The 24561-nt window shown below is 39.4% G+C and overlaps 1 protein-coding gene across 1 annotated transcript in view; it reads right to left on the bottom strand.

Moving 5' to 3' along the window:
• The window catches only part of COL25A1 (collagen type XXV alpha 1 chain), a 468167-nt gene that overhangs the window by 75506 nt on the left and 368100 nt on the right, over positions 1-24561 (bottom strand). The window contains exons 12-17 of the mRNA XM_074993461.1: positions 24437-24490; positions 21286-21312; positions 18528-18572; positions 13804-13836; positions 13616-13651; positions 8166-8210 (exon numbers count right to left, since the gene is read on the bottom strand). Of these exons, the coding sequence (XP_074849562.1) occupies positions 8166-8210; positions 13616-13651; positions 13804-13836; positions 18528-18572; positions 21286-21312; positions 24437-24490 (240 nt within the window). The remainder of the gene's footprint in view (positions 1-8165; positions 8211-13615; positions 13652-13803; positions 13837-18527; positions 18573-21285; positions 21313-24436; positions 24491-24561) is intronic.

Raw genomic sequence — 24561 nt, 5'->3', positions numbered from 1 at the left:
AAAGATCACTTTCAAACTTGTGCCATATACAGTATGCATATTTACAGTTGCACACTGCGTTTCATTATTCAGCCTGTCAGAGTGTTCATTCTTGCTGAGAAGAATTTGTAGATGTCATTACACATTCAAGGAACAGAAGAGGTTATACCTCTTATCTATTAGGACATACATAAAACAGAAGAATGCCATGGTGTTGTGCTCTTCTTTTTTCTTCCAGTCATCAGAATGGAAGACATTAAGGGAAACTTTCTTTGTATTTGGTGGCACAAGAGAAAGTCTCCCCTGCCATACCTCTGATGGAGAAAGCCTATGTGCATCAGTTTGTAGGCTACCAGCAAATTAAAAGGGAATTTGGAACACGTGCGCCTCAAACATCACCATCCTATACTATAGGCTGTGTCAATGAAAATGTGATCAAATGTGATATACACACTCCTGTTGTATTTCTTTATTCACTGGACTAGTTCATCCATGGCATGACTGAATGTTCCCTTAATCCTCTCTTCTGGATTCAGTTTTCCACTGACAGGTTATGCAGTGTTATGCTGCCCTGAGGGTTTGGTCAGGGAATGCAACTTTAAGGGCTTGTCTACACTACCACCTTCCTTCGAAGGAAGGATGGTAAATAGGGTGTTGGGAGTTTACTAATGAAGTGCTGCTCTGCATACGCAGTGCTTCATTAAGCAAATTCCTTCCCCCCCAGCAACTTTGAAGTTTTAAACTTCTAAGTACCACTGCGCGTCTCACCGTGGCGCACCCCTTGGTACTTCGAAGTGCTGGGGCAACTTTGAAGTCCGTTCACTTCTCAAAATTTTTAAAAATTCGAAGTTGCCGTGGAGGTGGGGAGGAAATTTGCTTAATGAAGCGCTGCGTATGCAGAACAGCACTTCATTAGTAGACTCCCAACACCCTAATTACCATCCTTCCTTCGAAGGAAGGTGGTAGTGTAGACAAGCCCTTAAAGTTGCATTCCCTGACCAAACCCTCAGGGTAGCATAACACTGTATAACCTGTCAGTGGAAAACTGAACCCAGAAGACAGGATTAAAATTTTGAGGAGTAAAGGGACTTTGAAGTTGCCCTGGCACTTCGAAGTACTGGTGGGTGAGCTGTGGCTAGACGTGCACTGGTACTTTAAAACTTTGAAGTTGCCGCAGGGGAGTCGGGGCTGGGCATGGAGAATTTGCTTAATGAAGTGCTGTGTATGCAGCGCAGCACTTCATTAGTATGAAGTTACATGTGGAAATGCCTTGGCTAACACAGCAGCTAACGCTGCAGCCCTTTTCCGTCTTGGGCCACTTCACTATTTCCTATTTTTACAGACTCCCAGTCTCCCATTGCAACTCTTATTGATACTGCACTATTCCAAGATCAGGCCCTAAATTCGGAGAAGACTATCTGGAGACTGGATTAATGTCTTTTGCATCCTGAACATCTTTGGCGCGCCCCGGATGGCCGCCTGGTTGCGCCCAAGGTCCTTCTCCCTTATCTTGCTTGCACGCATCACAGTGTAGCTCATGTAAGCGAAGCAGGGGGATGATTACTGCTGTTCAAACAAAATTGGTTTGCTTCCAAAATTCTCCTAAGTGGCCCAAAACTACTGTCTGGCTTGCCCTGTCTGCCAAGCCCACAACGTGGGCAAACCTGTAAAGACAGTTCTGGCAACCAGATCTCTGCCTTTAGGACCGTTCCTGCAGTTACAAATGAACTTCATTCAACTACCCAAATGTAAATCTTAAAAAATAAAAAAAAAATGTGCTGGTTATTGTTTGTTTGTTCTCGGAGTGGGTAGAGGCATATCCATGCCAGAAAGCTGATAATGCACAGAACCCCACCTTAATTAAGGAATCCCTATGGAAGGTGGGAATGCCTAGTGAGTACCACCTATCCCCGCAATTGTCTCCTATTCGAGACGCTGCCCCATTCAATCCATCTCACCCTAAAGGCATATGGTTCACAGATGGGAGTGCCTAGCTGGTTAAAGGAAAATGGAAAGGAAAGGTTGCTGCAGTGTCAGCAGACAACCCTGCTGCACCTCTAACTACTGAAAAAAAAGGGTCAGCCCAACGTGCAAAACTAGCAGCAATCAAGCTGGCCTGTGGGGCGGGGGGCTACTACTATCTATACTGACTCCTGCGCTGTATGGGCAGGCACCACCAAGTGGATAACTAACTGGAAAAACAACAACTGGCAGATAGGAGGGAAGCCTGTATGGGGACTGGAATACTTGAAATGATTATACCAGCATGCCACCCAGAAATCCCTAAGTATAGGACATGTGTCAGTCCACCAAAGGAATAAAACCCCTTTGCTAAATAACCTGGCAGATGCAGCAGCCCAGATCTCCACCACCCAAGTAGATTGGGAACGTCTGTACTTACGGTTACACGAGACTCTGGGACACACAGGGATTGATGAGCTGGTGCAGCAAGCACATATCAGGGGGTGGCCTATTACCCACCAACAGGCCAGAGACCTGGTGCAAGCCTGTACTATCTGTGCTGAAACCCGGAAACATATAGCTGAAGGGCAACGGTTTGCTAGGCTAAGAGATGGGAAAACAATATGGGCAGCCTGGCAAGTCGATTACATTGGCCCACTACCTACCACTAGAAAAAGGTGGAAATATATTCTGACTGGAGTAGAGATTATCTCAGGAATCGGTTTTGCTTACCCAACTCAATTGGCAACAGGACTGTCCACTATTATGGGACTGAACCGCTTAACAGCAATCGTCAAAATCCCCCAAGAAATTCAATCTGATAATGGCTCACATTTTAAGAGCAAACTTGTAAAAGAGTGAGCACTCCACAATGGAGTTCAGTGGACCTTTCACCTCCCGTACCGACCCCAGTCTAATGGCATGGTTGAACGCTGGAATAGGCTGTTAAAGGATCACCTGAAGCCCACCAATGGTACATGGAGAGAGAGATTGGATACAGTGGTGCAACGGTTAAACAATCAGCAGACCCCTACAGGCAGCCCAATTAGCAAGGGATTCTTCCCTACAGGGGGTATCCCCTCAACCCCAACCGCACCACTTAAGAATCCCAAATACGCTCCTGGAGACACTGTTGTAATTAAACATCCCAGCCTGGGAATACGAACATGTGTTGTACATGCCTATGAAGGGAAAGGGGGATGGACTGCCTTAGATTCTGAAAAGGAACCAATAACCATTACCAAGGCTTGGATCACATCCAAGACCGGCTGACCTTGTGTTTTCTCTCCAGAAAGAGAAGGAACCACCTGGAATACACACCTCCCTGGGAGGAAGCAAGGCAGCAGCTACCTGCAACATCAGTACACACCAAAGAACTTTGATGTACTTAGTATATGCACACTGCTATATTAGTGATAATAGACTTCTAGTAATTGTTATAAACCGAGCCGTGTAGCTATTTCCAACTCAGGTAACAGCATGGCACATCAACTCCTCGTCATCCTCCTGACTATCTCGCTGACCTCTGCCACACCTGAGCATCCCCTCAAGAATGCCATCCAGTCCATCGTCTCTGCCGCCGGTGCCACAGATTGCTGGATGTGTGCCCTGCTGAACTCCTCTACCAGATTGGGAATAGAGTTCATCCCTCTGAACCTGCACAACTGGTGGAACAAGAGCGACATCTTCCGGTGGGGACCAGTCTGGTTTGACGACAGCGATTTCTACTACCATAACCCTCAATGACTCTAGGGGGAGATACTGGGGAAAACATGGACAATGGCGACTTACGGTGTGGGGCCAACTGGTAGAATACATAGCAGGAGCCTCTAGGGAAATGTACCCCATTTGCTTTGAGAATAAGGCTGGCACTGGACCTAAGTTAGGCCATTTGGAAGATCGCTAGTGCACTCATATTGTGGTCTTTAATGAGAAATTGGGATCCTGGGATACCTACTCTGACCAGGACAGTAACACACATAGGGGATCCTTGAATTGCTGGGGAAATACTATTAACTTTTCTCTTGGCCATAGGCTCCTATTTGGCATGGGTAATGCTACCATTGTGCCCCTGGATCTTAGTCAGTACCCTCAGAGCAAGCCCTGGTAAATGTCTCTGGGCAGATAGAGATAGCCCTTAACCATACTGCTGATACCTTAAGCCTGCTCAATGAGCACGTGCAGTCAATAGCCCACTTGCACTACAAACCCGAATGGCTTTGGATGCGGTCTTGGCCCAATGAGGAGGAGTATGTGCTGTAATTAACCAATCTTGTTGCTTTTATGTAAACCACTCACAGCAGATTGAACAAGATGTATCTGTCATCAAAGGTGCAGTTAAAATTTTACGTGCTGTAACTGAGGATGGGAAAGCCTCATGGTTAGAATGGCTAGCTCAACAATTAGGATTTTCTCTTACTCCATTTCTTCACTCCACTATAACTACTGTATTAACCATTTTGATTGTTGTAATTGCTTGTTGTATAATTTTGTGCATTGTTAAACGTCTAGTTTATGGAGCTGTGTCCTCTGCACAAATTCGATACATGGCATTGGAAAGTGATCCTAACCAATCCCTTGATTGTAAGTCATCTAATGAGGCCATACCTATCGGAAGCTTCTAGATTCCTCCAAGGAGGGCAAGAGGTGCTGGCATCACCACCACCTTGCATTCTGGGACGTGTTGTGGCGTATCAAGGGGGTGGAATGTAGTCAGACAGAGTACCCCTGCTCTATTCCATCTTGCCCCTTTTAGGTGCCTCAGAGCACAAGAGCAAAGAAACAGCACAGTCTTAGAATGTTTGAAAGCACAGATGCGCTTATCTCAAGTATAGTTTTGATGCTTCAAAACACAGATGTGCTGTGTCAGCATGACCCTGGACTGAAGAATACAGACAAGGGGGCTAACAGGCTAGCTGTTGATCACAGGGCCTCAAACTGCTCTTGGCTGGTACTGATAATTGAAACGCCCACATTGTCATCCCAGAAGAGGAATCTCCCACCATATGAAAAGAATGTCCTGTTTTAATGATTTAGTTATCTCTATCTTACAAGTGTAAATTAAATTGCAACTGCCTTGTGAGAACTGGCCTCACAAAGACGGACTAGCACAATTGGTACATTTAGATAAGGAAGAATGTGCGTGACCCAAGGGGTATAAAGAAGGGCCTGGCAGACCACTCTAACCGAGCTCCAATTACCTATACCTGCCGGTCGGGTAAGGTCATTGCCTCCCGAGGACCCAGGGGATGCCCTCCTCGTACAGTTCTTCCCGAGGGATTCAGTGAACGACATTGGCTACACCAGGAGTCAAAGGACGCAAGGGTGAGAATTATACCTGCAATGTACTTTTGTGCACATTTAATAGTCAGAGCTCTTTAGGCTGAGGCGTCTGGTCCTCTAATGGGTAACTTTTCACTTGTAATCTAATTGGCATGTCATATGTATCATCCTACTAGTAGTTAAGAAGATAGAGCAATAACCTTGTAACCATTAAGATTCGTGTTTCTGCTTTTAATAAATAGCAACCATCTAAGCTTTCAGCCTGACTCCTTCCAGTTACTGTAACTCGGCTGAACACAAACAAAGAACCTCAGCTGGTTTGGTTATATCAGCCTGGTCAGTGGTAAGGTGCAGTAAAAGCTGAGCGCTGAGTCGTGCTGCCTCCACGGATCAGACTCTTGGGGCACCCGTCAGCCTCCCTGGCTGCCCACTGTGAAGGGACAGTCTGTCCTAGCAGTTAAAGACTCGGGTGGAATAAGCTCTCTGCACCAACATTTGGGGCACCCGTCAGCCACACTGGCTGCCCGGTGTGAAGGGACTGCCTGTCCTAGCAGTTAAAGACTTGGGTGGATCTCTGGGGCACCCGTCAGCCACTTTGGGTGCCCGCTGCGAAGGGACTGCCGGTCCTAGCAGTTAAAGACTCAGCTGTGATAAGGCTCACAGACCACTCATTACCCAGCCATCGGCTAACAACTCCCAACACCCTAATTACCATCCTTCCTTTGAAGGAAGGTGGTAGTGTAGACAAGCCCCAAATGTCACCCAATGCTCCACAAGAATCTGTAAATTTTAGACACAATGCTATCACCTGTCCTACCTCTACTGCACTGACTGGCTGCAGGCTCCCAAATGAAACAGCATTTGAAAGCATCTCAAACAATCCAGAGAGGATTTTCACCACCAGGAGCCCTGTTCTATATAGATTCTTATACCACAATCAGCACCTTAGTATCTCGACACCTAGAGTTCAGTACTGAACTGCCTAGGAATAGAAGCTGGGCCTCTGACATGGCAAACATGAATTCTACCGCTGGCCCCTGCACTGTTCCAGCAGAAGGCAGCATCCCCAAGAGACTTAATGCTGGAAAACATTTATTCCACAGTATTCAGAACTTCATGCTCCATATATTTCTTATCTCAATAATCTTTTCTCTCTCAGGTGGACCTCTCTGTACCCTTTCACTTTATAATAATGTTATATATGGAGATACACATCTCACAGAACTAGAAGGGACCTCGGGAGGTCATCAAGTCCAGCCTCCTGCCCTCTTGGCAGGACCAAAGCACCATTCTCTTTATTATTATTATTATTATTATTATTATTATTATTATTATATCATAAAGGTGCTCAGAAGAGAATTTGGTATTTTGGGTGCCCCTTAAGAAATCTAGAAAAAAAATCCTGTCTAGAAACTGAATCTATACTAAGAGATGCAGCTGTAATTTTCCCAAGAAGCTTCATCTTTCTCTGCATTTTTATGCGTGCGCGCAGAGGGAACAATCTCAAATCTGCTCTTTCTACTAGCCCCCAAAAGATGTTCCTGTAACAAGATCTTTTGTATAGGTTTCCTCATAATCTCAGGATTTTCAGCGCCCAAAGCTAGCTTTGATAATTGCTTTTAATCTGCTCGCAGTGGCCTCCAACTGAAACATACTATGGACATAGTACAAAACAAATGTTATTTCTATATTGACATTCCAAAGTGGATAATTACTAAAAGTGTACCTTCCCATAGAGTAAGGTTCCATCTACATTATAAATTTAACCATTCTGAAGAATCCATTTGCAACATGATCTTTCACAGCACGGCTGAGATAAGCTACTTTCTTAACTGAACAGAGAACCTAACATAATGTCTATCTCCAGGTCCTGCACCATTCAATATTAAAACACATAACTCCACATTTTAAAATGAGCACACATGCTCTTGTGTGTGCAAGATGTCTATTTAACTCCTCATACAATTTTCTACAAATGAAAAAGGATGCTACATTAAAACATTGTGGCACTTGGCCATTGTCACTGAGAAAGCGACTGCATATGTTATATACCCTGACAGCAATCCTGGTCCCACTGAAGTCAAAGGGAGTTTATACTTTGAGAGGGGCAGGATTTATATCATACTATGTATTCAGCAGGGATAAAATAACAGCTCTTCATCAGCTTTTCATGGGCCCATGCTGAAGACAGAATATAAGGAAATTCTAAGATGTTTCATTGTGTGAAAGAATAGCCCCTGCCATGAAAGAGAAGCAATCAATCCAGTCAGTTCGCATCCATAACATCTAAATCTGCTCACTTTTGTGGTATCATACAGTATGAATCAAACTGAGTTCTAGTATAATTGGCAGCAACTCCCAATGCAACACTTATGCCACGGCTGAACTGACTGCATATCTTTTATAATATTTTGCCTAAAGATAACAGGCAGACTGAAAGCAGCAGATAAATCTGTTATTAGTCCACAGGCTGTCTGACAGCTTAATGGTAATATTGGATAGAGGCTTTTTATTCAAGTATTTTGACTTGTCACTGGAAATTACTAATAAGCAATTAGAGCACAGATTAGTTTTGCTCATAAGCAGGGCTGGCTTTTCACAATTTGTGAATAATGAAGACAGTTCTCTGGCTGTTAGCTTTGCAGGTTCTGTAGATTATTGTTACTGGCAAATACTCGTTAACCTGCACACCAAACACTAATGACAGGCCTCCTGAATTAAATAAAAATGTAACAAAGATGTTATTTTTAAGTGGTTCAGGGTTATTTTCAAAGCAAGGTGACATTTTATGGCACATTAAAGTATATGGCATATTGATCATTTTGTCATATATACATGATCAGTTTTCTGAGAGACCTTCATGTGATGAAAGCTATTCTAAAACAAAAAAATGGTTAGAAAGATGTAAAGAACCACTACATAGATATTACACTAATATTTACCTTTATCCCAGGGAGTCCAGGAAGCCCAGGAAGACCTGGTTCACCCTACATAGGAAAATTATATAACATTACAGAACAATATTGTGAGTGGTACACAGAAAACAACCAGGTATACAATGTAGTTGATACATTATGTGATCACACACCCATATGTGATTGCTATTCGTTTCAGGGATCACAGATACTCAGGCCAATACATTTTAAATTAAAGGGCTTGCTAACCTAGAAATATGGCTAAAACACAAACTACATACCTAAATTTAGTCTCCTAAATCTACCTTTAGAAACTGAAACATTCCCTATGGATGTAGGAGCCTAACAAGATACATAGGCTGAAATTTCTGGCCAGTATTTTTATCAAAAGGAAAGAGAATAAACAGTATTAACTAGATAATATGATTATTAACATTTACTGCATTTGCAACAGATAATGACTTCTACCCCCTATTCAGATATTAGCTGTATAGGGTGCTGTGTAATTGTCCAGGTTAGCTACAAAAGCAATACAAAAAGCTAAAGTCAAGTTGTACATTTTCAAGAGGATTACTCAGTCATAATTAACTATCATTTTTATGAAACCATCAATACTGTCCTGATTTCAATGCAAGTGCACAAACACACATATCTCTACAACACCACAAAGTATCAGAAGCATGTGAATTAGAGCTACTTCTACTAATAAATACCTTCCTTATTTAGCATTACAATTAAAAAAAAAAGAATGAGACTACTATACTTTCCAGAAGAAAATGTGTAACATGAACTGAAGCCTGAACGCATTCTGATTTGGAATACAGTTAATATTTTTCTATGGGAGAGATTGACAATCCAACATTTACACACATACAATCATCATAAGATGTTAGTTGAAATGGTGCTGAAACTGTGTCCTCTTAGGAGAAAGTAAAATGAAGAACATCAATCAAAGTCAGCATTAAGGACAGACAGTAGATTTCCATTTATCACAGAGATGGACCAGAACACATGCCAAGGATCTGAACACTCCTGAAGTATAGGGAAGATCAGTCCCAAGCTTTTTAGCTGGTCTCTATCCCTATAATCTGCTAAACTGAACTCTGCAGTCATCCATTTCTGAATTTAATAGAAATTCAGATGTCCATTTGGTGGATTGGGCCCATGCTTGGCCATTACAATTGCACAAATTCCTTAGTTTACATAACCAATTGGACTTTATTTTTATGAAATAATGTCACAATATATTTGAAGAACTTCTAACAAACTTATAGTCTGCCACAACAAAACAAACAAAAAGAAGTTGATTTGAAAACTGACTTATCAAATGAAAGAATTCTTAAACATTTTTGGGAGTATCCGATACCAGTTTTCCTATAGGTTTCAATCATTCCACAATTTTAATAAATCTTTTTGACTGAAGCTACCAGAAAAGGGCAATCCACACTGAGAATTTTAAATGTGGAATATAATAAAGGAATGGAGGACAGAATATAATTTTCCGGAGATTCTATTAGTGGTTGATATACTGCCTGCCACTGTCTAACAGTAAGTGGCCCATTACTCCTGTCTAAAGAGAAGTTCTCTGAATGGGGTGTATTACATTAACATTTGAGATAGCACTAGTCCAAGAGTTCTACTCCATCTTCTTTTTTTTGTCTTGCATCAAGAGTCAGATATGCTGGTGAAACACAAGATACTAATATTTGATTCTGTCATTTACTGTAATTGAAGATGTGACTTTTTCCTCCTCTTAAAATAAGTAAAATTGACTTCTAACATAAATGTTTAGTAATTATAATTAATAGATCTTTTATTCTTATTTTATTGCTATGGCATGTATAGTTCACAAGCAGGCCTTAGAACCCCACTTGTACGAGGCCCTTCACACACATATACCAAAAAGACAGTCCCTGACTTGGAGAATTCATATTCTAAGTGATCTAACAAAAGCAAATAAAATGGATGCTTCAATACTTTTTTAAATACACAAGAATTAAAAACACATTTCAATTACTACCTTCATCTGTTATAAAGCTCACTGTAGCTGAATGGACAGTATTTCCATTCTGTAACCTTTTCCAAAAATAAGTTTGATGTGATTTATGAGATCAAATGACTCCAAGGACAAATAAAAGGTGAGTACAAACTTCAGTCTATCAAACTAAATTAGACAAATATTCTAAGTTGTTATAGAACATATATAATATACATGGGCTCTCCCTATGACGTATATGGAACACTATCATCCTTTCTTTTATGCATTCACTCATGGACATACTTCATTCAGACATACAAAAATATCCTCACATATAAATCAATACATGACTACATACATTAAATAAACAACATGGATCAAAAGCTTGCTCTGTCTTTTTTATTATTTTATGGTGCACAACTGGAGTTTTCCATGAGTAAAAATTAAGGCTCCAATTCAGCATTGAGATGTGGCACTTCAACGGGTTTCCACACACATCTATTCTAGTGAATACTAACAGAGGATCAAATTCTTAGTATTTAATCAGAGAAAACTCCTGTTGGGGGCTGTAAAAGGAGATGTACATGCTAAAGGTGTCCTTGTAAGAGGGGAGAACAAAAGTTTGTGAAACTGACATTTGCAACAGTCTATATAAAAACTTCTCATTGATAGTTTTATGTCTTTCATTATATTTACACTCAAACTGTGAATCTCAATTAATGCGTAATACGGATGAATATGTATTTATTCAGTAATCTGTACTTTCCCTGAATATATGAGAAAGGTCAAACCCTCACTGCCTACTTACTTCTTATTCAAGAACAGCTAATATTTTCTGCAAAGGGAATTTTGCCTAAGTAAGAACTATAGGATTTACTCCATATTCTCTTTTCACAGGCAAGTAAAAATATAAGGCAAAATTACCCTTGATCCACAATACCGATCTTTTATTCACAGTAATTCAGATATCTGCAGGACATTCTGTATTTGTTCTACACTCTGAACTCAGCCTGGTGTGAGTAGGTGTTCCATGTAGGGTGGATTACAGACAACACAACGAAGATTGCACTGCAGTGAATATAAAACCTTTGTTGTGGATCAGAGAGGAGAATTTTTCTCTCGGGGTCAAATTTTTAGGGACCAGAAGCAGAAATCCACAGATGCGCACTTGTGATCAAAAGTGGTCATCTGTGCATGCAAATAGACACTTTATGAGCAATAAGCAGTTTGTTTTGTACATTTAAGTGACTGATATGTTCATCTAAATACAAGTGTGTATGACCCTTAACATCTACTCATTAAAACATTTGTCTGTCTTATTTCAGGTGAGATATTGGGTTTATTCACAGTGTTACCTTCACTTCAAGTTTGCTATTACATATACAGTGATCTTACCAAGAGCATATTTTTGCCTCCAGATTGCATGTGTGTGTCTCTCTCTATCTAGATATAAATAAAATGAAGGAAAACAAATGGTCTGTGTGCCACAATGCATCAATCTACAAGTCTTTTTTTTTTCTGATGTCTTGAGTTCAAATATGACTTACAGTAGATCACAAGTAATATATGCTCTGTGGTTTCAAAGCAGCCCTAGACCTCATCACAAAACAATCACTCAGTTTAGTATAGCAGGCAACCTATGCTCAAGTATGGCCTGATGCTCAAACTATGGGTCAAGACTGAGGTACACGGGAATGGCAGTATAAGGAAATGTGCACAATCCCATTAAATACACTAAGAGCCTAATTCTGGAAGGTGCCAAAGACTTTAGGACCTTTAAGGATCAAGCCCCAATTCAATCCTAAGTTTAAAAAAAGAGAACTATAAAAATGCAGCGGGAACATGAGTATTCAAAATATTAGAGGCAACGTAAATGCTTGAGACAAAATTTGGACACTTTTGATGTCTTCAAAATGTGGAAGTAATATTTTTTTGTCCTCTGGTTTCAGAATAGTACAGTAAGTACAAAATAGTACAGTGTTTCAGAAGAGAAAAATCCTATTCCAGAGAAGTGAACTCTCTAAATTTATTATTTTTTTCTGTAACGTCAGAAGCAACCACAAAAAGACAAACTCAACCTATAAAACTCTAAATTAATGTGGACTTCATGACTACAGGTGATCTATATTACATATCTATCATATCAAACCTGACTGTATTGGGTAGTGAGACACAACAGCTTTCTAATAAATTACTGATAGTTGTTCCCTGCCTGGCAGGCAGCAAATGAGAGCCTAAATCTAAACATTTGAAGTGCATTCCGTAGTTTATTATTAAAGTAGAACATACAGTATATAACAGAAAATCATTCCATAGGTTAGCTAGTTAAAACTGCTTTCACTAGCTTTCCTAACTGATACTGAGCTTTACCAACACATTTAATTTATATGTCATTATAGTCTTATAAAGTCTGTTACAAATAATTTCAATTAAAACCTGACAAATAGAGACACTCAGCTGTGATTTGAATGGAGTTTTAGAATATAGTGGGCCTGAGATTCCCTATCAACTATACATGGTTTTACTTTTTCCCTGCCTTCTGTACTGGAAAATCTTCACTGTGTACCTCGCACAAGAAGACTCCAGTTCCTCTGTTGGGATGGGAGAGATGTTTCTTACTTTAGAAATAGGGATGATGAAAGGTTGCCCTCTAGATTCCAGATGGAAGCCAAACTGCTATCCCACACATCCCAGGATTGTAGCATTATAATCCAACCTCTCCTTGGTGTTCCCCAGCACCTTCAGGTTCCTTGTGGAGACACATAGTCACCAGCTCTCCCATCTTGCCTGCATCCTATCTCATCCTTTGAAAAAAGATCAAAGGCATTGAGGGGAGCAGGCAGTGCTGTTTATTGCACTACTGATTTCCTATTGGAAATTTCTTAGGCTGAGAGGCCATCAGGCCATATCAGGTAGCTTCTCCTCTGCTATAGCCGCATCTACCAAAGAAACTTTGGCTGCACAGAAGGGCTTCTCTAGTTTTTAAGTGCCCGTGTCCACTTCCACCAGTTTAGCACTTCTCTACATGTACAAATAAATGAGAACATTGAGCCCTACAGCCAAGGTTTATTTCAGTTTAGAAAGATGTATTACCAGACTATAATTTGTAGGTCAATATTTAGTTAAGCATGTAAGAGTTGGTTGTCAACATTCAGAGAGGCAGCAGAGCCATTCTTTGTTAGTTTCAGACAGCTGAGAGAGTGCTAACTTTCCATGTGGAAAAAAGTACCCATTTGTTGTAAGAGTGGTTGGGCTATTCTAATCATCATTTCTCACTCTAGCCAGGGTCATATTTGTTCGTTTGTTTTTCAAAACTCAAAACCAAACACACACATGGTGAGCAATCAGTCAAAGTGCACTGTCTTGCAATCATTGCTATTACAAAAAAAGCGATTTAAGTGCAAGAGGGAAGCTCCAGTAATAAACATTTTGGATAAACAAGATTTCATCACTAGTCTACTCATGAGGAAAATGGGGACTGAATATTTTCATGTATTACCTTTTGTCCAGGACGACCAGATTCTCCAGGTTCTCCCTGATTGAAACATTAAACAAACAAGATCAGAGAAAGTTAAAAAAAAAGTCAGGATTGGAGAAGAAGAACAAAAAGTTATAAATTATTTGTGGTGAGAATTATAAAGTGACAGGGCTTCTGCAAAAAAATGACCACTATAAATATGACATTACCTTAATTCCTGCAGCAGAAGATCCAGGGTCACCCTGATATTAAATTCACAAGAAAAAAACGATCACACTCAAAATTTAAATTTTCATGAAATATGATTATCCTGGAATTTTCTTAAGTACCTCTCAAGGGCTATGTCTACAGGAGAGGCTTTTCCCAGGAAAACTGAGCTTCTGTCGGGAAAAAACGTGGAGTGTCTACTTGCAAAATGCACTTTGTTGACAGTTTGTCAACAAAACCCGACACCCACCAGCAGTGTCATACCTCTCCCCAGTCAGATACAACAACTCTGCTGACAGTGTTCTGATGACAAAACAGCCACGCAGACACTCTGGGGCCCTTTTGTCCGCAGATAGGACTTCTGGTTCCCTGGGCAGCCCTGTTTGCAGAGCTTCCGGTCAGCTGTTCTGTTGAGAGAGGGCTGGATAGTCTGGCTGCTCTCTACCAACTGAGCAGATTGCTCTTTCAATCTGCTTTTATATATAGATGCAATCTGTCGAGAGAAGTTTTGTCAGAACATCTCTTCCTACAGTAACTTCTGTAGACAGAGGCTTCTAGCATAGACGTAGTCAAGGACTGTAGCGAGATTAAATGTATCTTGCAACACTTCTTATCAATTTGACCATTGAATAATGCTGGCTGACTCTTAAAGAGGAATAATTCTGTTTTCAAAGAAATATAGGTGAGGGATTTTCTTTTTACTCATACAGACAACATAATAAACTATATCTGTGTTAGAAAAGTTTTACAACCAATAATGGAGCTACCATAATAAAAAAGGCTTTTAAAGAGATGTGATGCAGGAAGCCATCTGTTAGTGGTATGTCTCTTCTTGTTTTGACATCTCCAAATCTCTGACACAAATTCAAAATCATTTGCCATATCAAAGGGCATCACTGATCCCTTTAGTCTATAGCTACAGCTGACAAGTGTCAGACCTTAATTGACAAAGCTTTTGTGCTAATGACATTCAACCTCAAAGAATCCAGTAACCCACCAGTTTATCTTTATCAAGACATGTCAGAGTATCCATCTCTTTCCCGCAGCTTTTCGCTTCATTATCCTGGCACTTTAATGAAGCTAAATGTTGTAAGTAGCAGAATGTCAGATGACCTGCAATTTACTTGCTCAGGAGAGGTCAGTTACAATGAAGCAACTAGCTTTCAAAGAGGTTCTCCTTTGTTTTCCTCTGCTTCTATCTGAGTTGACTGGATTTGATAAGAGGTAACACGCCCAACATCAAAGTATCAGCCAGTGGCTGAGGTAGAGTGCTTCTAGTTCTCAGTTCTTTGCTCTACATGAGCTATATGGACTTCTGAAAATTCTCATACATTCAGTTCACATCACTTTGTCTTGCATGAGAGCCAAAGGAGAGTGGAGGAAGCTAAATTATTGAATGCCCTTTCCCACTTGAAAAGTTTCACTAGTCAACTTATTCATGTAAATTGGTCAAACGTGCAAACTGTATACACTATCTACAGCAGCACCTGTATTTGGATAGCTTCCTTATTACCACTATGAATTAATTATGATTGATCATTAAAATTCAACAGATCACTGTAAATATATTTACTTGGTGTTTCAAAGCGGTATGATACTGATGCACATGTTGAATAAAATAGCCAATATCTGTAACAGACTTTGAAGATATTAAGCACAGCATAAATGCGAAGTATTATTATTACTAATATTATTATTAGTCTTGCACGATATAAAACAATACATTTAAACTATAGTGTTGAAACACTGCTTTTTGATGAGCTGTCCTTTGGTTCAGAAAAGGTCAATGAAGAGTCAGGGTGATTCATATTTTAAAAGCCTGTTTTTTCTATTTAAATAAATGAATGTAATGTGTACCAAATGTGACTTTTCTGCATTAGATTGAACATGAAATTATGCCATGTATTGTGTTCAAAATCTGCTGATGCTTCCGACTGGATTTCCTTTTCATAATTATTATGGCTTCCCTTCAGAGGGCAAAGAGAAAACAAAAGGCCATTTTTTGAAAGGCTGATTTATACCTGATAACCTGAGCTGTCCCATTTTGTCCCATGCTTGAGTAAAACTGCTGTTTCCCCTCCCAGCACATACCACTGTGAAATCTCAAGACATTTTTAATAGCTATAAAGCAGCAAAGCAACAGCTGAGAGACTGTTACAAGCTGAACATTTTAAGGGATAACCTTGGAAATAGTACAGATAAGCCACAAAGTCTATGTCTGCACTTGCCCCCTTCTTTAAAGGGGGCGTGGTAATCAGGGTGATGGGAGATTACTAATGAAGTGCTGTGATGCATATGCAGCACTTAATTAGGCAAATTCTCCCATGTGGCAACTTCAAAGTGTCAGACTTAGAAGTGCTGGCATGCTGTATAACCGTGGGCACTTCAAAGTGCCCGCGCTACTTCAAAGAGCCTTTATTCCTCAAAGTTTTGGGAGAAAAGGCACTTTGAAGTGTCAAACTTCTAAGTGCCAGCATGCCATGTAGCCGCGGGTACTTGGAAGTGCCTGCGCTACTTCGATGCTGCTGTTTGGGAGAATTTGCCTAGTGAAGTGCTGCATATGCATTGCAGCACTTCATTAGTAATCACCCATCACCCTGATTACCATGTCCCCTTCGAACAAGCAGGCAAATGTAGACATAGCCAGAGTGTTTATAATCCACTTTCATTCAAGACTGAAAACTAATACTGAATAAAAGTAAAAAAACCACGTAGCCAGAGTGTGTTCTCCTTGCCTCACTGAGTCAGCTGGAATGAAAATGAAAGAATTTTAGTAGGAGAAAACCACAAATGGAAAAGCACTTCAAAAGGATTTTGGCTGCCTGAGAAGCTGATTGCTAGAGCAGGAGACTGGAAGCAAGGACCAGTGAGTGGGTTTCATTCCCCTCTGCCACTGACTCTGTATGTGACCTAAGAGAAGACATGGAGGCCAACATTGTCAAACTTGGATGTATAAATATATGAAACTAAGTTCATGTTTACATAGTAAGATCAATGGGAGCTGCAGATGCGAATCATCTGGGGAAATGGTACAACTTCCATTTAGGTGCATAATTATGGGCCTATGAGCCTAATTTTAGGCATCCAGGTTTGAAATTTTTATCTCTTTGTCTCTCATTGTCTCAGTATCTCTGCATATAAAATGGGGATAAATTATACTTATGCACGTCACAAGACTGCTGTGTCTTGATGCTTGTTAATATCTGAGATCTTTGGATGAAGATTATCATATAACTGCTTTATTATTATTATTATCATCATCATCATTATAGAAGAGATTCTGAACGTCCATTTTTATCTTCTGCTGGACCTTAATAGTGTTTCACACACACATATGAGACCTGTTCATAACATCTACTGCCCATTTGGCTAAGTGTGATAATCTCAGGATATAAAAAATGCCTCTACACATGCAATTTGGTCTCTCAGGAAATAAGTTATGAAAACATATTTTGACTAATAGAATAATAATTTAAATTTCCAAAGACTGACAGCAATGATTTCTGAGCGCTAGGGATGTGGGCTGGATTTGAATTAATTACCTGCAGATATGATTCTCTATTTCCCATTATTCTTAAATAATAAAATCTGTCAGTGGTAACAATCTCAATTTCCACTTTTCCAGTCATAGTGCACATGAGATATAAAATGATGTTTCAGAAGTCTCCAAAGAACAGGGTAACTGAGAAGACTGAGCTGAACGAAAAACATGGAAGCCAGATCTTTAGCGTGAGATAAAGTTTGAAACATATTTTTTAACTTCCATTCTGAAATACCAAATTTTTGGTGGTTTTGGTCAGCCACTGGGATTATATTTTCAATTCTGCATAACAGATTGCCTTGGCCCCTTTTTTTGGAAGACAATGTGAAAGAGGATCTGTTTCTCCTTATAGAGTTTTCTTTTGCTGTCTACTCTCAGGGAACAGCATTCCTCATACTGTAAAAGCACATGCTTGGTTCTTCTGGAAACCCTGGATCTCATGAGATCTCAGGGATTTATTGGAGTCACTAGGTCTCTGTATGGGGGTCCTTTGCTTTGGCATATTTCCCTTAGCTCCAGCTGCTTAGCAGTGTGATTAAATGGATCTGCCTGGCATGTAAAGAGGCATGTTATGGGAGGGAGATGGGGACTGAACTACCATCCACAGGGAGATGTTGCTTCATATCCTGGCTGTAGAAGTCTTGCTTCTCCTACATCCTCAGTACTCAGGCAGTACACAGTAGCTATGACTTTGGACTTTATTTTTAAATGTATTTAGACATTGCTGCCCAAATATCACTGACTGTTGCTAGGATTTTGATGTCTTTTGAAAATAAGACTTATATTCTTACATGAGTTAGGCACTCCAATGTTGAACACAGCAATGTCCACAGGCTTTTAAAATATGGGCCTATAACACTAAAAACTTGCTTCATTTACCAAATAGACATAGCAAGAATATCTGAAAGTTTCTGACCCAAGTTTCTAAGTGATACATATTTAGAGGTTTATAAAAGAGGCACTGTCAGGTTCCTTGTTCTAACTACTTCAGCATCAGCAGGCCCTCTGTACTTAATTAGAACTGATGAGTTTCTGCTGTTTGTGAGAATGAGTGAAGGCCAGACCATTCAACCTTTAAAAAGTCTCTTTGTATATTTTCCTTTTGGTAGCATCCCCCTTTTATCTTCTGGTTAGATTTTGTGATCTTTACCATATCCTTTCACCTCTACTCACTAACAGATGTACCTTTTCACCCATGTCACCTTTGGGTCCATTTTCTCCAGCATCACCCTAAAATTAAAATTAAATTTTTGTAAGTCTGAATTTTGCAAATTTTAAAATAATTTTTGTGTATTCACAAAGTATGTAGAAATAATTTTCAATTTGCAAACATTATTGCCAGGCTAACAGCTTTAATTCACTAACCAACATCTATAAAAATGACCAAATAAAATGTATTTAATTTACCATTGTGTCTCTCAAATAAATGTAATATGACATTTACAGCATGAACTCAGAGCCTTCATCCAAAATAATCCATAGTAAGAGAAAACCATGAACTGATAACCATGGTCCTGCCATGGGGACAGGTAACTGGACTCAATGACCTTTCGAGGTCCCTTCCAGTTCTAGTGTTCTTTGATATATTTTGGATTCGTGGTCTGAAATATAACTTACACAACTGATCTATTTGATCACTGATAGGAGAGATATTTCCAAGCTATAAACCCCTTTAAAATACCTTGAGAAAAGAAAAACTGCCAAGTTGTTTCATCTTCTTGTCAATTTAGTCCACAGACATCCCAAATTCATTCTGGTTCAGTGATGAAGTAATGATTTTATAATGATTCAGCATTAGGAATAGCCAGTACATATTTTTTACCACAAACATGTTGATAGACTCATCTGATCAGAGAGAGCTGGCCATCACTGGCTTCTAATACATATTTATTATGATTTTCAAGCAATTCAGGATATGCTGTTTGAATTTCAAGTATTTCCCCATGAATCCATGTGAGCCTAGCAAAACAACTAAAATATAGAATACACTACACAAAACATTCAGGTCTCCTTGTAAATGCTAAGCATTATTTATTATTCAAAGAAATAATGTTCGAGAAATATTCTTTGTTTGGGAGAAAATGTCCCTATTTAAAAATTGTTGATAGCTTTTTGAAAGAAATATTTTAAAAGCTTCATCTCTCCAGAAAGGCCTCGGTCCTACTTTGCACTTATTTAGCCACTACACGTCCACAGAAGTGTAAAAGGGCTTTAGCATAAGGGAGAATCTGGTCCAAAGACTTTTGCAGGCTTCTGAGTACTTTAAAGGAAGAGAGGGGTTTTTAAAAATAATTTGTTGATAAATATGATCTATAAATGGGCCAAAGAGTATAGCAGTGAACTGATAACACATGAAAGGAATTTCCATACAAGTAATGGGTGGCTGTAATTTATAAAGAAAATTGTTAAGGAATTCTAAGTGATTTGGAAACCATTTTGGAAATTTTACTGAGTAGATCATTAAAAAGCTACCAACCCCCCGCCCCCACAAAATGCACACCTTTAAAAACAGCATGGCCCAATCAATATCCCCATTACATGTTTCCATTCCTATGCAAATTTTTTCCATCCATGTGAGGAATAATTTTATGGGCACTGAGGCATGTGCAAATGTGCACAACCAACAGAAACAAAAAAGCTAGCTGTGAGCACTTTGGTAGTCAGTGGGGCAGCATTTAAATCTCTCGTGAGTGGTCACACAAATGCACAGCTCACAGGGAACACTGGGCCCCATCCTGGTGTCCTGCCCCACCTGCTTACATAGTTGGGGAGTCTTTACGCCATTTCCCTCCTGGCACCAGTATAAGGTAAATTCTAGGACTGGCCTGAGTATTGGGTGGCATGTGGCCAGAGAAATTTGTTCCTTGACTAGCCCCATTGTTTTCAGTCCATTACTTCAGGCACAGTAATGGGAGGCTCAGTTCCATTAGCCTCATTCATGTAGTTAGGTCTACACTTCCCCGCTTCTTTGAAGAGGGCATCGCAATTAGCCTGATCGGAGAATACCAATGAAGTCTTGAGATGAAATTTTGGGGAGTAAAGGCACTTTGAAGTCATGCAGGCACTTCAAAGTACCTGCGGCTACACAGCATTCCGGCACTTCAAAGTTTGACACTTCGAAGTTGCCGTGGGGAGAATTAGCCTAATGAAGTGCTGCATATTCATCACAGCACTTCATTAATATTCTCCGATCAAGCTGATTACCATGCCCCCTTCAAAGAAGGGGGCTAGTGTAGACAAAGTCATTGAGTAACAGTTTCTCGTGTAAGTAGTCCCATTAGAATTCTGTCTTTTTAGGACAGAATTGGACCCATAGTTGCTCAAAGAGTGGGGATGATTCTGATCTGTGATTTTGCACTGGTGTAACTCCATTGATTTCTATGGAGTTGGTTCTCATTGGTACCCATGCAAGTGAGAACAGAATAAGTAAAGGATTTTTTGTTCTGCACCTTTTCATGAAGTCTAAAGTCTGAGACAGATGGACTAGATTCTCTCAACATTATTCCATAGAGCTGGGATGCAACAGAGAACTCAACATGCATATCACTGTGCTAACTGAATGCCTTCTTTAAGACATTCACCACAGACACTCACAACACTAGGTTTTTAAAACCAGTTTGCTTTTCTGTTTATACATAGCAGGAACATCATTTTTGGTAGTGCCAGAGCCCAGCTGTATAGCCCTAGGACATATTAGCAAGCACATACAATACTCACATGAGCAGCTCCATTAAGTCAATGAACTGCTTGCACAAGTGCCATTCAGCACCAACAAAGGTATCCACAACAAGGGCGGCACAAGGGCTGCAGTTTTGTCAGTTCAGTGACTGAATTCTAGTTAATGGTTAACATAGAAGATCTTTTTTTTTTTAAAACAGATCAGTCTTCACCAATAATCCAGAATTCTTCAAAACAAACACAGGTGAAGTGAAATAGGCCTCACCTTTTCTCCTCGTTCCCCAGGGGCACCCTGATCAAAAGAGTGGGAACAAAGAAATCCTGATGTTATTAACATAGCTAATGTTCTGATGGTGTCACAAAATAACTCAACAGAACAGCCATGAAATATTAGAGAACATATTTCATGCACAACTCTATAGAGCAGCTATATTTTATTTAATATCAGATTATTCAATAGAAGAAGCCACATCAGAAATGAGTCAAAGCTAATCTGATGGCCTCCACCAATACTTGACACGCAGTGCAATGCTCTTCAAAAAGGCGGACAGTTGTGTGGAAGGCTCACCTTGTTTTTCTACTGTGGATTAAGGGAGGTAAAGTAACCCATTAGGACAGAGAGGAACCAGAGGGGGCGTGTCTAGTCCACCTTATTCTGGAGGGACTGAAGGAAAGAATAAAATGAAAAAAAGAGGGAGGTCCTGAGGTTTGGAGATGAGCTTAGAGGATGCCTAATGAGACATGAAAACCCCTGAAATATCTTATTTAGGTTTGTAACCTGGTTGAGATGCAAAGAGTCTCCAGTGCACCCTGAATTCTATATAAAAAGACATCTCAAAACCATTACTTTTTAAATTGTAATTTCTTTGAGAAACCAGTACAATGACAAATCCCTTTTCATGTACTGACTCTGACCCTTGCAACTCATAGCAGTATTTTTGACTATTCTAGCTTATCCATATCTCTTTTTGATGGCTGATAGTTGCCTAGCAACTTAAAATAATACTGCTGTGAATATGAATTAAGCAATAAATGCAAGAACTTGACTTTCACTGTATATAAAATAAGAACATGATATGCCTCCAAATGGTGTGTTTCCCTTCATGAGAAACAAGTGGCAAGTCAGTAAATTTTAAAGACTGCTTTGGCTAGCTGTCAATAGCAATGTGAGTTGTAAAATCAGCTGAGAGGCATATATGCTCTCACAGATATACAGACACAGCTGATGGGATAAAAAATTGGTACTATTCTTTCTGAGAGGCCCAACAATCAAAGCATTTTGGATGTATCTTACTTTTATTCAAACAGTATTATTAAGTTTTGTGTGTCAGTTTGATCTGTTTGGAATCAAGTAAGAAATAATAATTAGCAAAAAATAAATGCAAGGCAACATTTTCTTTTTGTCATAATTATAGAGCAAGGCTATACAGAGATTAAAATTAATTGTGATTAATCGTGCTGTTAACAGTAATAGAAAACCATTTATTTCAATATTTGGGATATTTTCAACATGTTCAAATATATTAATTTTAAGACCAACATACAATACAAAACATATAGTGCTAACTTTATATTTATTTCTGGTTACTAATGCTTGTACTATGAAACACAAAAAAATACTCTTCAATTCACTGTGTACAGGTTCTGTATTTCAATCTCTTTATCATGAAAGTTGAGCTTACAAATGTAGAATTATGTTAAAAAATGCATTCAGAAACAAAACAATGTAAAACTTTAAGCCTTCAAGTCCACTTGGTCCTACTTCTTGTTCAGCCAATCACTCAGACAAACAAATTTGGTTATAATTTGCAGGAGATAATACTGCCCACTTCCTGTTTACAATGTCACCTGAAAGTGAGAACAGATATTCTCAAGGCACTTCTGGAACCACTGTCAGAAGCTATTTATGTGTCAGATGCAATAAAGATACATATATTGCTTCGTGCTTTAACTACCATTCCAGTGGGCATGTGTCCATGCTGATGACTGGTTCTACTTGATAACAACCCAAAGCAGAGTGGAATAACACATGTTCATTTTCATCATCTGAGTCAGATGCTACCAGCAGAAGGTTGATTTTCGTTTTTGGTGATTTGGGTTTATGCTGCTTCTGCACTGGATCATTACTATATGAGACTTCTGAAAGTTTGCGCTACTCCCTCATCCCTCCAGGCTTTTGGACATCACTTATTCTTAAGCCTTGGGTTGAATATTGTAGCTATGTTTAGAAATCCCACATTGGTGACTTTGTGTTTTGTCAAATTTGCGGTGAAAATGTTCTCAAAAGGAACGTGTGCTGGGTCATCAGATGAAACTTATGGCAGAATGCAGGTAAAATAGAACATGAGGGATAATTCTCCCCACAAAGAGTTCAGCCACAAATTTAATTAACATATTTTTAACAAGCATCATCAGCATGGAATTATGTCCTCTGAAATATTAGCCAAAGTATGAAGGGGTATATTAGTGTTTAGCACATCTGGCATGTAAATACTATGCAACATCAGCTATGCAAAGCCTGTTCTCACTTTCATTTGACATTGTAAATAAGCAGCAGGTAGCATTATCTTCCATAAATGTACACAAACTAGCTTGTTTTAGGGATTAGCTGAATAAGAATTAGGACTGAGTGGACCTGTAGTTTCTAAAGATTTACATTGCTTTGTTTTTGAGTGCAACTATGTAACAAAACCCCCTACATTTGTAGATTACACTTTCACAATAACGAGATTACACTGCAGTATTTGTATGAGAATTGAAAAAATACTACTTGTTTATCTGCTTTATAGTGCAAATTTTTGTCATCAAAAGTAATAATATGACGTGAGCAATGTGCACTTTGTATTCTGTGGAAATCAATATATTTGAAAACGTAGAACACATTCAAAATATTTAATAATTTTCTATTGGTATTCTGTTATTTAACAGTGTGATTAATCATGATGTTTAATCTCAATTAATTTTTGAGATAATCTCATGATTTAACTGTGATTAATCAGCAGCCTACTACGCATTCAAACTTTTTCCCACTGAAGCGTGCTGTTTTACTTTCAAAGAAGGATCAGATCTCTTGATTAACTCTGACATTCATCAAAGAATTGGCTGCAGTGGTTCTTGAAAAAGGGTCTAAAATGCATCATGAGGAGCATAAATACCAACATATAAACAAGGTTCCAAGTATTCAAAAGCTTGCATGAAAATTTGCCTTACTGTGTACGTATACAACCACCATTGTTGACTGGCATTACACAAGTGCAGCAGAAAAACAAGTCCTTTATGGTGAAACACCAGTTTGTACTGCTGAGATGCAGAACACTACCAATTAGTAAAGATACACAACTTGAAACCCCCTGACACTATCATCCATATATAAGACTGAACTGTGCTTTATTTTTCAATTGGTTTTCTGCACCGACCTTAAGCCCTGGAGCTCCAATTTCTCCCACTGCGCCAGGCAAACCTGGCTCACCCTAGAATGAAAACAAAGATAGAGGTGTTATGAAAAAGAAGCTGAAACATATCAACAATATTCCACCTAATG

The sequence above is a fragment of the Carettochelys insculpta genome, chromosome 4 (assembly GCF_033958435.1).
Source record: "Carettochelys insculpta isolate YL-2023 chromosome 4, ASM3395843v1, whole genome shotgun sequence".
NCBI classification, from domain to species: domain Eukaryota; kingdom Metazoa; phylum Chordata; order Testudines; family Carettochelyidae; genus Carettochelys; species Carettochelys insculpta.
The sequence above is the reverse complement of the archived record's forward strand: the minus strand, read 5'-3'. Positions and strand labels throughout refer to the sequence as shown.